The 12,899-nt window shown below is 42.9% G+C and overlaps 1 protein-coding gene across 1 annotated transcript in view; it reads right to left on the bottom strand.

The window, feature by feature from the left end:
• RNF150 (ring finger protein 150) overlaps positions 1 to 12,899 on the bottom strand; it is a 138,599-nt gene that overhangs the window by 20,412 nt on the left and 105,288 nt on the right. The window contains exon 9 of the mRNA XM_009328863.1: positions 6,693 to 6,903. Within this exon, the coding sequence (XP_009327138.1) occupies positions 6,693 to 6,903 (211 nt within the window). The remainder of the gene's footprint in view (positions 1 to 6,692; positions 6,904 to 12,899) is intronic.

Genomic DNA, 12,899 nt, shown 5'->3' with positions numbered 1-12,899 from the left:
CAGTCCTCAGATCCCTTTTTCCCCTGCGCGCATGCAATGCATGGGAATGGTATATCTAAGGAGACGCTTGTGTGCCATCACAGTTTTTACAATGGCACTTTTCCTTACTGAGTTTCATTGTCACAGGTAATAAATCCCTTATGTCTCTCATATTCGCTGACCATTAATAAAATGCCTGTATACTCAGATATGAGCATTCAAATGAGATTTGAAACTTTATGCTTACTTTGCCTTGTTTATCCTGATTTCTGGGCAAAACAGACAGCTGTGTAGGGTCTAGTTGTGCTTGAGATAGCATGCTTGCTTTTGGCAATAGTGTTGTGAAAGCTGGCTTATATGTCCCTCTTCTCTTGTGCTCCACACTTCTTTCCTCCTGTTGTACTGGCACAACTACTTCTGGATCAGGGAACAGATCCAAATGAAAAAAAAAACCCAGGGAGAAATTGGTAGCTTCTGGATTGGGCTCACAATGTAGCTGCACAACAGAAGGGCAACACGGAGGCAGGGACAAATAATCTGGGACAGAGAGAGGCAAGCTGGTAACTGCCACAGGATTCATATGTAAGGACAGACTTATAAATGGAGCTTCCACTACTGAAGAAGGACATTTTCTTCTAAATGTCTCCCTAGAGTCAATTACTAAGCAAGTTTCTCAAGATCTGCAGCTTTTTTGGCACCCTAGGTTAGGCCAGACTACCACGTGTACCTACTGTGCCCCCCCCGACTGGGCCATAGACACAGCTCAGCGTGTCTGCAGGGAAGAAGGGAGATTCAGGAACTGACGGTTTCATCCTTGCTCTGTACACAATGTCAATGTACGTAGCAGATGTGGAACAGAAAACAAACAAAAAAAATTTAGACTTTAATTTGCTCCGTGTTTCACAGCATTTTTGTACATCCCTTTTTGCAATTTGTTGTATAGAAACACTTTGTCTGTATTTCACGTCTTAACATATGGAAAGGAAGAGCAGTTTTATAATGGGAAAACTTCACTGCCCATTCAGAGAGCCTGGCAGGAGTCTTGTGGGTGTATGTAATAATCCAGAGCACATTTTTAGTGCCAGTTAGGTTTCACTTGGTGATTCTTTCAAACCACTAATGCTATGTTGGCACTGGTGTGAGTCTCAAAACAAATCTAGGACCTCAGCTCACTGGAATTTTCAGTCCATGATAACTATTTAGTGCAACATCTGCACAGGCTTTTAACAGAGCCACCAGGACTTATGTCATACTCCAGGCACACGGGACTCAATCTGCTCAGTCTTTAACTAGGTCCCATCAGCATTCTGTCTCCAGGATAGTGTTAGGTGCTAATGCAAGTGTTAATAACTTTCCGTATTAGCTACTGTCTAGGGAGTTTTTCCACCTTTTTCTCCCCCTTTACATTCTGCCTAAAAAAACCCCTATTAATAGCAAGGAGGAACAGTCAAGTGGTTGCAAGACAACAGTGGATCAGATTCTTATCATGCACTTTCATCTACTTCCAAAGGCTGATTATTCTTCGCAAAGACATTTTAGACATACACACATCAAAATAATTACTTGAGAAGTTATATTAATAGATTTAATGAAGAGCTATCAAAGAGACTTGAAAGTGTCCTAACAGTCACGATGAGCTATACGTCGGCAGGGTTTTATGGAAAGAACAGAATGAGAGGCAGAAAAGGAACTGCTGGTATTCTCTAGACTGCCCCCACTGCTGTACAGCCCATCGAACTTGGTGGGCTTTGCAGGTATATGACACCTTCGGGGAGAGTTTGTGGTTTTTCATGCTAAAATTTCTGCCCACGTTTGCAGTATAATTATTTATGGATCTTCCTCCAACTACAGAGACAGTGCTGGTGGGATTTCTGAGGCTTTATGCAGTGTGATGAGACATCCCGCTGAAGAGAATATAAAAGCTTGTCTAAATTGAAAAACTAGAGGTATTTACCAACAGAGAGCAAAGACTCCGGCAGTGCACGTTATCTACTGCAGAAATTAGCAAGTGCCACATGGGTTGAGGGTGGTGAACGACTATGGATGCTATAAAAGATGAAAAAAATTGTTAACTACTTTTTCCCCTGCAAGTGTCACCGTCACCACACAACCTCTAAAATATCTAGATGCTACTTTCCCAGCAAACTACCTTTTTTAACCATATCATTCAATCCCAGCTGAGCCTGACCCAAAGAATATTGCAATGTCCTCCTCAAATTCCAAAACCACCTTCCACTCCTCCAAAGCTGGTGCAGTTCAGAGCTTCTTCAAGTTCAGATCTTAGCCAAGTCCAGCTCACACTCACATCATCTGTAGAGCAGGAAATTCCACCTGCGCTGAAATTTCCAAAGATGTTAGCATTTTGCATAACTCACTACTGAAAATTAGGCAACACAGATTGCTTATGATGCATTATTGTGGAAAAAGATCCTTAGCTTATCTTCTTTCATACCCTCTGGAGAGCTGAAAAGTAATAGGGTCAAAGCAGGAAACTCAGCTGAGATGAACTCTTATGTATTTCACACAATTTTTTTACCCTTCCCCCCCCTTTTTTTTTTTCCAACTCCAGTTTTTAAATTTTTCCATCCATCCATTTTCAGCAACTGATTACAAAAATACCACATTACAAGATACTATCCCAGGATCCTGCACAAAATCCCACCAGAGAGAGCAAACAGTCACTAAGACTAAATACTGAACAGACTTTGGGCTGTAGATACGCCCAAGGGACTTGATGAAGGCTTGGATCTTGGTAGAAGCCAGCTGAGAGAAGCTGCTGGTCCATTTTTAAGTGCTCAGTGCTACTACACAGGAGATGCTTGGTTTAGCAAGGAACCCTAGGGATGGGGCCCCAAATGAAGTCCCATCCAGATGTTCATAGTACACTACATCGCCAAGGGTCCCATGGAAGACATTATCTATTCAGGAGCACGGGAAGAAAAAAGGAGGGAGAGAAGAGGAAATGTCTGTTGAGCACACACACACAGAAATAAAAAGAAAAGCACTGGCCGAGTTCCAGAAATGAAAATCTGGCCCCACTGAAGTAGGTGGGAGCTTTGCCACCAGATTTCAATGGAGACAGAATTTCACCCGATGTGAACAGTACTCTGGAAATATCCTCCCCTCCAGACACACTGTGGGAGCTCTTCTGGCTCTGAATACTCACTGGAAACACAGAAAAGGAGATTAAACCCAAAACAAGACAACAATATCAAAATGATTAATCAACAAACAAAAAGGATGCAACAACAATTAAGCAAAAGTATTGCAGAAGTGGGTGGAAAGAAGGCGGCAAGTCCTTTACCTCCTGGACCACTGAACTTTGCCAGGAATAAGGAGGGATGCAAGGACTCACGGTGCTGGGTACAGGGTGCCACGTCAAGACTGCACTGGAGACAGTCTGCACAGATTCAATAACAAGAGGAAGAAAAACTTCTAGCACAGATTCAGCCTTGGAGTGTGCTCCCGTCACTAATGCTATATAAAGAGGCCAGAACGTAGCAACTTCAGCAAAGATTCCTAGGGGCAATCAGCGTCATTGCTTACAAATTCCCAGGCAGGCTAGTTCACAGAAAGGGCACGCTCAGCAAGCTCTGCAGTTGTGTAACTATGAGGATTCTGGAAATGAGAAATACAATGCCTGAATATAATAAACAGACACAATGCCTATAAAGCCCCATCTATATGACAGCTATGACCCAGTTATTTAGCCTACAGTTGCCCTCTGATTTAGTTAGCATTTGATTTCATACCACAACTATATAGTGGTCCTGGATGTTCCCCTTTCACTGACTTAAGAGTTCAGGCTGCCTAAGATGCTAAGTGCTACCTTTCAGAGTGCCTGAACACCCCAAATCCACATAAGGCACCTGGAGGGACAAATTCCCATCACTGCTGGAACTCAGCCCCTAACTCCCAACCAAAGACCTCTTCTTTGCTGCAGCTCTGCTGCAAAAAGGGACCAAACAGCTCTGTTTCTGGGAACTACTGCAAATTGCACCACTTTGGATGTGGTGATGACAGCATCGAAACTTGCACACCTACTGCTGACTAATATTCAAGTATTGTATTCCACTTTGAGATGAGAAATCCAGATGAAGATTCATGTCTACATATCAATGATGGGTGAGTGACAATAGCTAACCAAGCATTAAACCAGAGTTCCCTGAGTGACTGTGTGACAGGCACAGCGTAGGCAGGCACACACCAGGGTTTGGAAGCTCCCAAGGTCCTCTGAGCTTTTCTCAGGACTCCTTTCTCCTCACAAAACAACTGGAAAGGTCTGTTTTTAGCAGTGGGTCCCCAGGCAGCCCCGTAATGGTGCAAAGCTCACAACCTTCACAGAGTTCAGGCCATGTGCCAGTTTCCCCTCCCTGCTCTCTTCTCCCTCTCTCTCTCAAATAACCAGGGAAAAACCCTTTTCACAGTCCTTCCCCAGACCTCATGGCCAGCCTTTTCAGGTGATGGAGATCTCCTGAAGCTCCGTGGTTTGCTGCCTCATTACATGCGTGTCTGGAGAGACCACTGGTCTTGGTGTGAGTTCCTTGTCCATGGGCTCTGCTGTCAGGCCTCAGGATTGCCCACTGTTAGTGTCTATTGCCCCATGTTATTAAAGGTAAGGGGAAGAACAGAGGGCACCAAGGCAAAATAAAGCATCTCTGCAGGCCCTGCAGTACTCTGCTGGCTCAGAGCAAGTTTTTCACCCAGTGACTTAGCTGGCAACTTGGAAAATGAAGAACATATGTGTTTGGACTGACACTAATCCTTCCGCAGACTCTGGAAACAAAACTGGAGGGGAAGAGAGTGGCTGGAGAGTTACTGAGCTCTTGTGCTCCCTGGCTGCCTCAACACCATTGTTACCCCTGACGACAAACCAGAACTGCTTCTCGGTATGCCAAGATCCTGGGATGAAAAGCACGGACTACCCCTAGTGCTGGGCTTTGCACCAGGCTGCCAGCTCTTCTCAGCATGTGCCATGCAGCTGTGGGTGTAAAGGGCACACCACAGCCCTCCTTCCCAACTTCAGTAGCAGACCTTGTAAAGAACAGCGGGACAAGGATAATTATCTGCCAGAGGAGCTGCTCACTTCAGGAGTGTTAAGAGGGTACAGCTGAGACCAGCATCTAGCCCAGTCTTTAGTTACATTGTGGTACCATGAAGTAAATCTTTCCTTCATGGTTTAAATCAGCCTCAAATGTATTTAAAAACAATTACTGGAAGGAACAAAATAACATCTTGTTTTGAACAGCTCTTGCCAGCACTCAAGGAGGCTTGAGAAAGTTGTATGCCACCAGCTGACAGGCTGGCCATGGATGACAGCTGGGCCTATAACCTTGCTGCTCACCCCTTGCTTCATCTGGGACTCAGACCATAAAAGGACCAAACCTGAAACCAGTACCTAATCCACAAAGGCAGAACTTAAAAATCCACTTCTGGGTCACTTGTGGCTGAGGTCCCAAGTTCAGCGTTTCCAGAAGTTATTTTCACTGCCATGACACTGGCTGCAATATGAGGGAAAATGTGATTATCAAGTCTCTACACCGAGTAAGGAGACTAATGTAAAATCATTTCAACTTAGTCCCCTCATCTTTCTCCTACCTTTTACACATCATATTATTACTTGCCTTCTTTTTCATGCCCAGGCCCATAGCAGTAACTAGAAATGGTTGAAAATGCATAATTTGTTCCAGGACCTATGCTGACTCCATACACAAACCTGTATTTTATCACATTTTTCTACCTCCCTTCAAGTATATCTGATGATTTTCTACAATAGTCTTGTCAATACTAATATACCAACTATATATATATATAAAATCTGCTATTTTACGTAAAAATGAGAATTTTAGGCTAGTACAATCCTCACTCAAAACAGCTGACAACATTATTTTTAAACTGTTAGAAGTAGATTTTCATCAAAGAACATAATTTTTAGGAACAGAGAGCCATGCAGACATTTTGAGAGTTACTGGTTCAAATGGTGCCCCTTAAACAAGTGAAAACTAAATACATTGAAAACATCCAAAATTGTCTTTTTTTTGTACAAATTGGCAGCATTATTTCACTAAGCTCAGGTTTTCAAGTACAGGAACACTGACCATCAATCCTTCTGAAATGAGAAGTTCAAGTATGAATAAATAACCAGATGAGCTTCAGTTGATGTAAGAAGATAAAGGAAAGGCAAAACCAGAATTCAACATTCTTTTTTTCTTGACCGAAGGCAGTGAAAGTGATTGCTGTTTATTGTTCTCTATTTATTTTATGATACGCAGGTAAGAATAACTTCCACAAGGTAACATGTAGCCCAGTGAGGAAAGGCAGGCCAAAGGACATGCACCAATCTGCTTCACAAAGAAGCCAGGTGATACATGGCAAGTTATCACGGTGAATGGGATGACTTACTATAAACACGACCATAAGTTTATATTGTTTTGCGTTGACTGAAATAGCTTGTTCTGTCCATGCAGGGGACTCCAATTAGAGCTTGCTATTCAACACACTGATTTGCACACAGGCTGGAAGCGTTCGCAGTACAGCAGAACGACATGATATTTAAATTTACTTACCCTGTAGATTTCTGCTAGGCTTAAAGTAAGGCCATGCTCCAGTGAAAAAGCCCTCAAAGGCCATTTTTCCCGCACTAGAGATCGGTTTGTGATTCCGGTTTCTAAACATTTATTTCAGCGCAAATTCTGCCAGAAAGAGGAACTTACTGCTTGTTGTGAAGTTACCCTCCCCAATCTGGGGAAAGGAGTCTACGTCTTGGATGACTTGTAGTACTCCCACAGTCCGCACCGGGGGATCCAGGGCTACAGAGCTCTCATTCACTGTTACGTCGCTGGCTCCCGTTATCTGGTTGGTTGGCGGTCCTCCTATGGATGCTTCCAAGTCTGGAGGTATATCATCCATACAATCTGCATTTGGCTAATGGGAAGAAAAAGAAGAAATTTGAGCTTTTACCCGATAAAAAGATTTAATTTACCTGTTCCCACTTCTTTAGGGTTTTTCACTTTCTTTCAGTACTGAAAATGGCAACATATGATGAATAAACATGCACAGTTTGTTTGTTTTTGTGTACTTAAAACCCCTTAATGCAATTTGTTGGAAGAGAGACCCAAAGTACACACTGCAAATATTCAGTATTAAACTGTGTCACCTACAATCTCTAAATATTCTTATTTATACTTTTCAAAGGTTTTGGGAGAGAGTACATTGAAAAAGTAACCCACTTATTGATATGATCTGCTCAACACAGGCAGACTGCTGAGTAAGATTACAAATGTAAACAGAGACAGTAGCTGAAGGGGAATAATTATCTTTTCCCTAAATATACATTTTATAGAGCTGATATCAGAGCTTTCAGGAATAGGAATTCAAGGGAACTGCCTGTGGGCGCATCTATGTGTGGGGTGCAAAAATAGAAGCTAAAGCTGTTTATACGAAGTTTTTCAACATCAAAAGATCTTTTCCTTTACTAATGCTATATTTCCTACAAAATAAAATTAGGAGAAAAGAAACAAACAAGCAATAATGGCAATTTGAAGAGTATTATTCGATCCATAGTCTTTCTTGCTTTGTGATTCAGAGACCAAGGATGAAACCCAGTCTGGGGAACTCAGACACTTCTCTCTTGCAGTTACATAGTGAACGCACCAACACCTCCAGAATGAGCCAAGCTCTTCAAGCCAGGTGTCTGCCTTTCCATTGACCTTACAGGGAAGCAATGAGAGGGGGCTGTGGAGTCCACAGTATCCTTAGCACTGAGCGCCTGTTCACAAAGGGCACTGAGACTTCAAGTGGGCACTGGCTGGCAAAGAGGATCGTTTGTCCAGAGACACTATGTCCAAGCTGGGCACTTAAAACAGTCAGACTTGTTTCTAGCCTCGATTTCTCTGGGCCTGTTACAAGCCTGATGCTCCCATTCATACAGCAGTGATTTCTATGGAGCTCCCCATAAACATTGGTGACAAACACAGGAGTAAAAAAGCTCTTTTTCCTCTAAGAGGAGACAGATTCTTCTGCCATTTGCCCATAGAACCAGATCTAGTTCTCCCCAAGACATGGAGAAAAATTGTTTGCACAACTATTTCAAGAACTGGGTTTTGAAGTTTTAACATACTGTAACAAAATCAAGGCTAATTCAGAAATGAGGATGCTGTGTGTCAGGGTGCAAAGCTTCCAAAATGACCAAGGGACATAGCAAGGTTGAGCTGCAATTACACAGATACCTTGTTAAGTTAGGAAACGTAAAGTTAAGTTGTTCCCATTTATCTTTATTGTCCAGGAGTCAGACAGCTAGTCTGTATCAGTCACTTAGGTTTCCTCTAACCTCAACGGTTTGAGACAATTTCGCTGTGTGATTCATCTCACCTTAAGGTAAATGGTATGAATTGCCCCTTCTGCCTTCCCACTGCTCAGCACTAAGCAGAGATGGGGCTTAAGCTGCCAGACTGGAAATTCAACGTCTGGATGGCTAAAATCAGAGGAGATGTACTCTGCTCTGTGGATCTGATTTTTGCTATGCTTAGTTGTCTCACTTGCTAAGGCATTTTTGAAAATCTCACTACCTGCCTATCTCCAACAGCAGGCACCTAGAAACTAAGCAAAATATGATACAGCAAAGACTTAAACAGAGGCTTAGCTTTAAGCACAAGAGTAATCCCTTTGAACTCAAGCATAGAAGGTTACCATATGCTTACATTTTTTGCAGAACCAGGAACTTAGCATGTTTTCTCTTTTCCCATACATTCCCTGTCTGATTGTTGCCACCTCATAAATATTTTTTCACAAATGTTCCTAATGAAAAAGGCAGGCATTTTAAACAATCCTCAGGTGACTTGTATCCACAAACTGAAGTTTGGGATAAAAATTAGAATTGTCGTTGTCTGGCTCCAGTCTAATCCACAAGCAGCGAGAGCTCCTCAGAACTGGGACAAAGGCACATTCAGCTATACCAGGTTTTCATGAAACCCATTGAACCTGTACTTTTCTAAGTGAAATACCAGTCATTTATCTGTAAGACTTGGGTCCAAAATTATTCCTTAGATCTATCTCTCTTTCCTTTCCCTCTCCATTAGCTGTTATAACAAATGCTTTCAGAATTTCATTTTTAACTTAGATTTGGCTTTGATGGCAGTGTATCTTAAAGAAAAAAAAGGCCTGTTTTTTCTTTTCTACTCTAGGAAAAACTATTTCAAAATTTTTTCAGGGGACCAGTTGTCTGTCCTTTGTTCTGATTCCAGTTATTCCTAGAATGGGGTTTTATCACTAACTTTTAAACCTTTAAAAATGGAGGATTATAATTGAAAGCCAAACCAAACATTAAAGATGCAAAAATAGCATTGCTCGATATAATTAATCCCTTTACTCCTGAATCATTTTAGTTGGAAAAAATACCCCAAACTAAGCAGCATACTATAAAACTAATGACATGAAATACTGATCGAAAAAAGTGCATTATGGCTTTTGCTGTCAGAGTGACCCAGATACATTTTCTAAGTTTAATTATATTGGTTTCACTCATTCCCTGCATGTAAGTGCTTTGAGGGCACAATTCCACTAAAGTCAAGGGAAGGCTTTGTATTGACTTCTGAGGGCTTGGCTAAGGCTCTTAGTGAATAGCTTCAAGTCATCGAATCTGCTGCCAAAAATGCAGCTGTCTGCATATCCAGCAGATATTTGCAGAAAAGAGGGAGAAGCAGAGGGAACCTATTTTATGTGATACGATCATCCCGATAGCAATGTAGCTCTTTGAAAGTGAAAGACACTTTCACTGATAATTCGCTTCAAATGTTACAGCCAAAAGAGGTATAGTCTGAGCTGGATTCACCAGCAAAGAGACAGTGGAAAAGGTTATGCCAACCGTTTGCTGATAGATAGTTAGTTAACAATCCTCTGGAGCTGCAGAGAGCCACAGCGAAAAGCGGAGATGCTAGGGTGCTCAGCTACCGTGAAAATGAGTGCAGTCACTTTGGTGCCTCACGGCAGCCTGGGGAATCTGGTTTTAGGGCAGATAATATTTGAAGGCTCTGTTACAAAGTAAATGGAGAGTTTAGATGTGAACTGAATTGAAGCATTTAGATATTTGGGTTTTAACCAATCATTTCCTGGAAAATCCCGAGTCTTTCTGCTAAATGAAGCACAATATACCCACAGTCACACAAGCCAGCTCTTTAATAACAACCATAGGACAAACATGCAGCTGACAGGAAAAAAAACATATTAGCACTGCCTATGGTAAGATTTTCTCATTCCTCCCATTGTAAAAGCCTGCAAAAGGACTTTGGCAAATTTGTGCTCAAGTGTCCCATCGGAGACTGCTGCCTGCCTAAGGCTGCTTTTCTGTGTGTGGAAATTTCAGCTGAGATGGCTCAGCAAGACTCAAGAATGTGGTTAGGGAATGGCATTTTGCTTCATCCCCTCTACAGAAATGTTTGCCACCTCTCACTGAGAAGCCCTAGAGCTTTACAGCTTCTTCCAGGGAAATGTCCTTTCCCACAACAGCCTACTGACATCTGGCTAAGTTACGAGCCTCTGAAAATATCAGTTCATGGGTGCTGATAGAGACTGGTGGCTTATTCGGGACCGACAACTACACTCTCCAAAGAGAATAGGAATAGGGCTTTGCATGGTGCCTGCAAGCTCACGGTGGCACCAGAAAGCACCCCACAGGACCAATGCCCACCCCGGGCTGTCCTCAGCTGGTGCCAGGCAGCGAGAAGGGTGAGGACGCACAATTTCTGTGTGAGTGGAGAACAGGTCCTGTGAGCTGAGCAGAAAGCACAAGCAGCGACACCAGGGCAGGAGCTCAAAAGGATAAAGGTTGGGCAGGAGGGGTTATGCAGAGGAGAAGCAGGAAAGGGCATGAGGTAGGAGAGGGAAAAGCAGGACTTGAGGCATATTTTAGAAAGAGAAAGCAGAGAAAACAGAGGAAGAGGAGCAACTAATAGTAGCGTAGGAATTTTTAACCCCCAAGCTACTAGATGCTCTTAGACTCCCCCTTCCTTTGCTGTTAGCCAGAGGGAACCCCTGACATGAAGGCTACCACCTGCTCCCAGTTCCCATGGACAACAGCTCCTACTGTAAGTCACCTCGAGGGGTAAGGCTGTAGTGTGCAGCTCTCCCTTCATGAACCTAACCGATGACCCATGCGGGTGGGAGCCAGTATGCTTCCTCCAAATGATGGAGCGGGCTGTTTTCACTTTGTTGTCTTAGAACAACCTAGGGCGATTTTTACAGAAATTCATACAATAAAATCCTCTAAACAAACTTTGCTAGTGGAACACTAACATCCAAGTGCTTGATTTTAGTGTTAAGACAGACCAGCACTAAGGCTGATTCTGAAATCTTAACTTGACCTAGTTGTTTATGTTGGTTACAGCAGTATCTTAAATTACATGCCCAGTACAATTATTTCCACAGAAGCTTCATGTGGAAAGCTCTCAGTGAGGGGAGCAGGATGGATCCCCCTTATGCTACATGGTACAGAGACAACGAGTCAGGGAGCTGTGAGAAGAGAAACGATGGCTGAGGAAACTGAATGGCGCTTTTAATTATTCCTAGCAATTAGGTTCTATACCTGCCACTACAGAGCTGTTCATATGTATTAAAAGCCAGTCACGTAACCCAAAACCTTTCCATATGGCCTCTGGGCATGTTTTCGCTTCCCCTCAATGCACCCAGCCTCCGACAGCCTGCGGACACACTTAGCCTTCAGCAGCTGTCAGTGAAGTCAGTGAGAGCCATATTCTGGATGTAAACACTAACGGTACTAAACTTTCTGGAAAGACCTTAACATCTCACCGCAGGCCTCCAAAAAGCAGAGGTCTGATTTGTCTATATACCCTCATTAAGAAGCTGGATGAAGAGCATGTTAATGAAATGCTTGGGCAAAAGTGTGAATGGACCAGTGTGAGAGCAGAAGTTGTGTGGTCCTACATGGTGCAGAAGAAAGCCATGGAACAATATACTGGGTACAGAGAAGAGGTGTCAAAATCCTGGGTGACTGCTCACTGGCAGGCCTGTGAATGGAGACATGGAACCTGGGGAAAAACTTCTGTATTTAAGCCTAGGCGCAGAGATGCTGAATGGCAGAGCCAGCCTTCATTCCGGCCTTTCCTGACATCTCAAATACCGATTTAACAGTTGTATCATCTTTTAACATTCTAAAGACAATATACGTGCTTAGCAGAAAAAGTAGCCCAACTGTAATGACATGTTACCCTAACCACAATGCTCTACTTCATTTTTCCCATTGCATGTTTTTAGCTTGGATTATATTAGGTTGATTAATGTATCTGCCTACTTCAGTAAAAACTTACTTCATCACTTGCTGTGGAACCTCTTCTACAGCAACCTGCTAGGCTTCCTAGTCTCCATGAAAATGAACTCTTGGGGAATGGCTGCATCAGCTCCCCTAATGTGTTCACATGAGCTATTTTACTTTATATAGCTCTTTCACATGTGAGCTGGCATGTCACCATCTGTAACTGGGGAGGGTATTTACAGCACCTGTTAACGCATCAACCAGTGGTGTTTCAGTACTGAACTTCACTATCACGTGGCAAGCCTCGCACAGTGTGAGAAAGTGACTCACTTCTTCCTGGTGAAGCCCCTGATCTCTGCGATAGCTGCCGTTAGGAAACTGTATGGCAGACAGGACACGCACTATCTGAATGTAAACATGCAACCTAAAAAGATCAATTGCTTTGGCAGCTTCTAACATCTGAATGTTCCAAATAACAAAGAGCTTAACAATTTCTTGTGTGTCATGTGGTCCACCACATGCTTAGTTACTGGGAGAAATGCTCCCTAATTGGAATTAGGAGTACAGAGCTTGCTACAGATAGACTTTAAGAGGAATCTGACAGAAAAAGATTTGGCTCCCCAGAATGAGCAATTAGTTGTCCTTGACTAGTATA

The sequence above is a fragment of the Pygoscelis adeliae genome, unplaced genomic scaffold (genome assembly GCF_000699105.1).
Source record: "Pygoscelis adeliae isolate BGI_AS28 unplaced genomic scaffold, ASM69910v1 Scaffold66, whole genome shotgun sequence".
Taxonomy (NCBI): domain Eukaryota; kingdom Metazoa; phylum Chordata; class Aves; order Sphenisciformes; family Spheniscidae; genus Pygoscelis; species Pygoscelis adeliae.
This window is presented reverse-complemented; position numbering and strand designations above follow the sequence as displayed.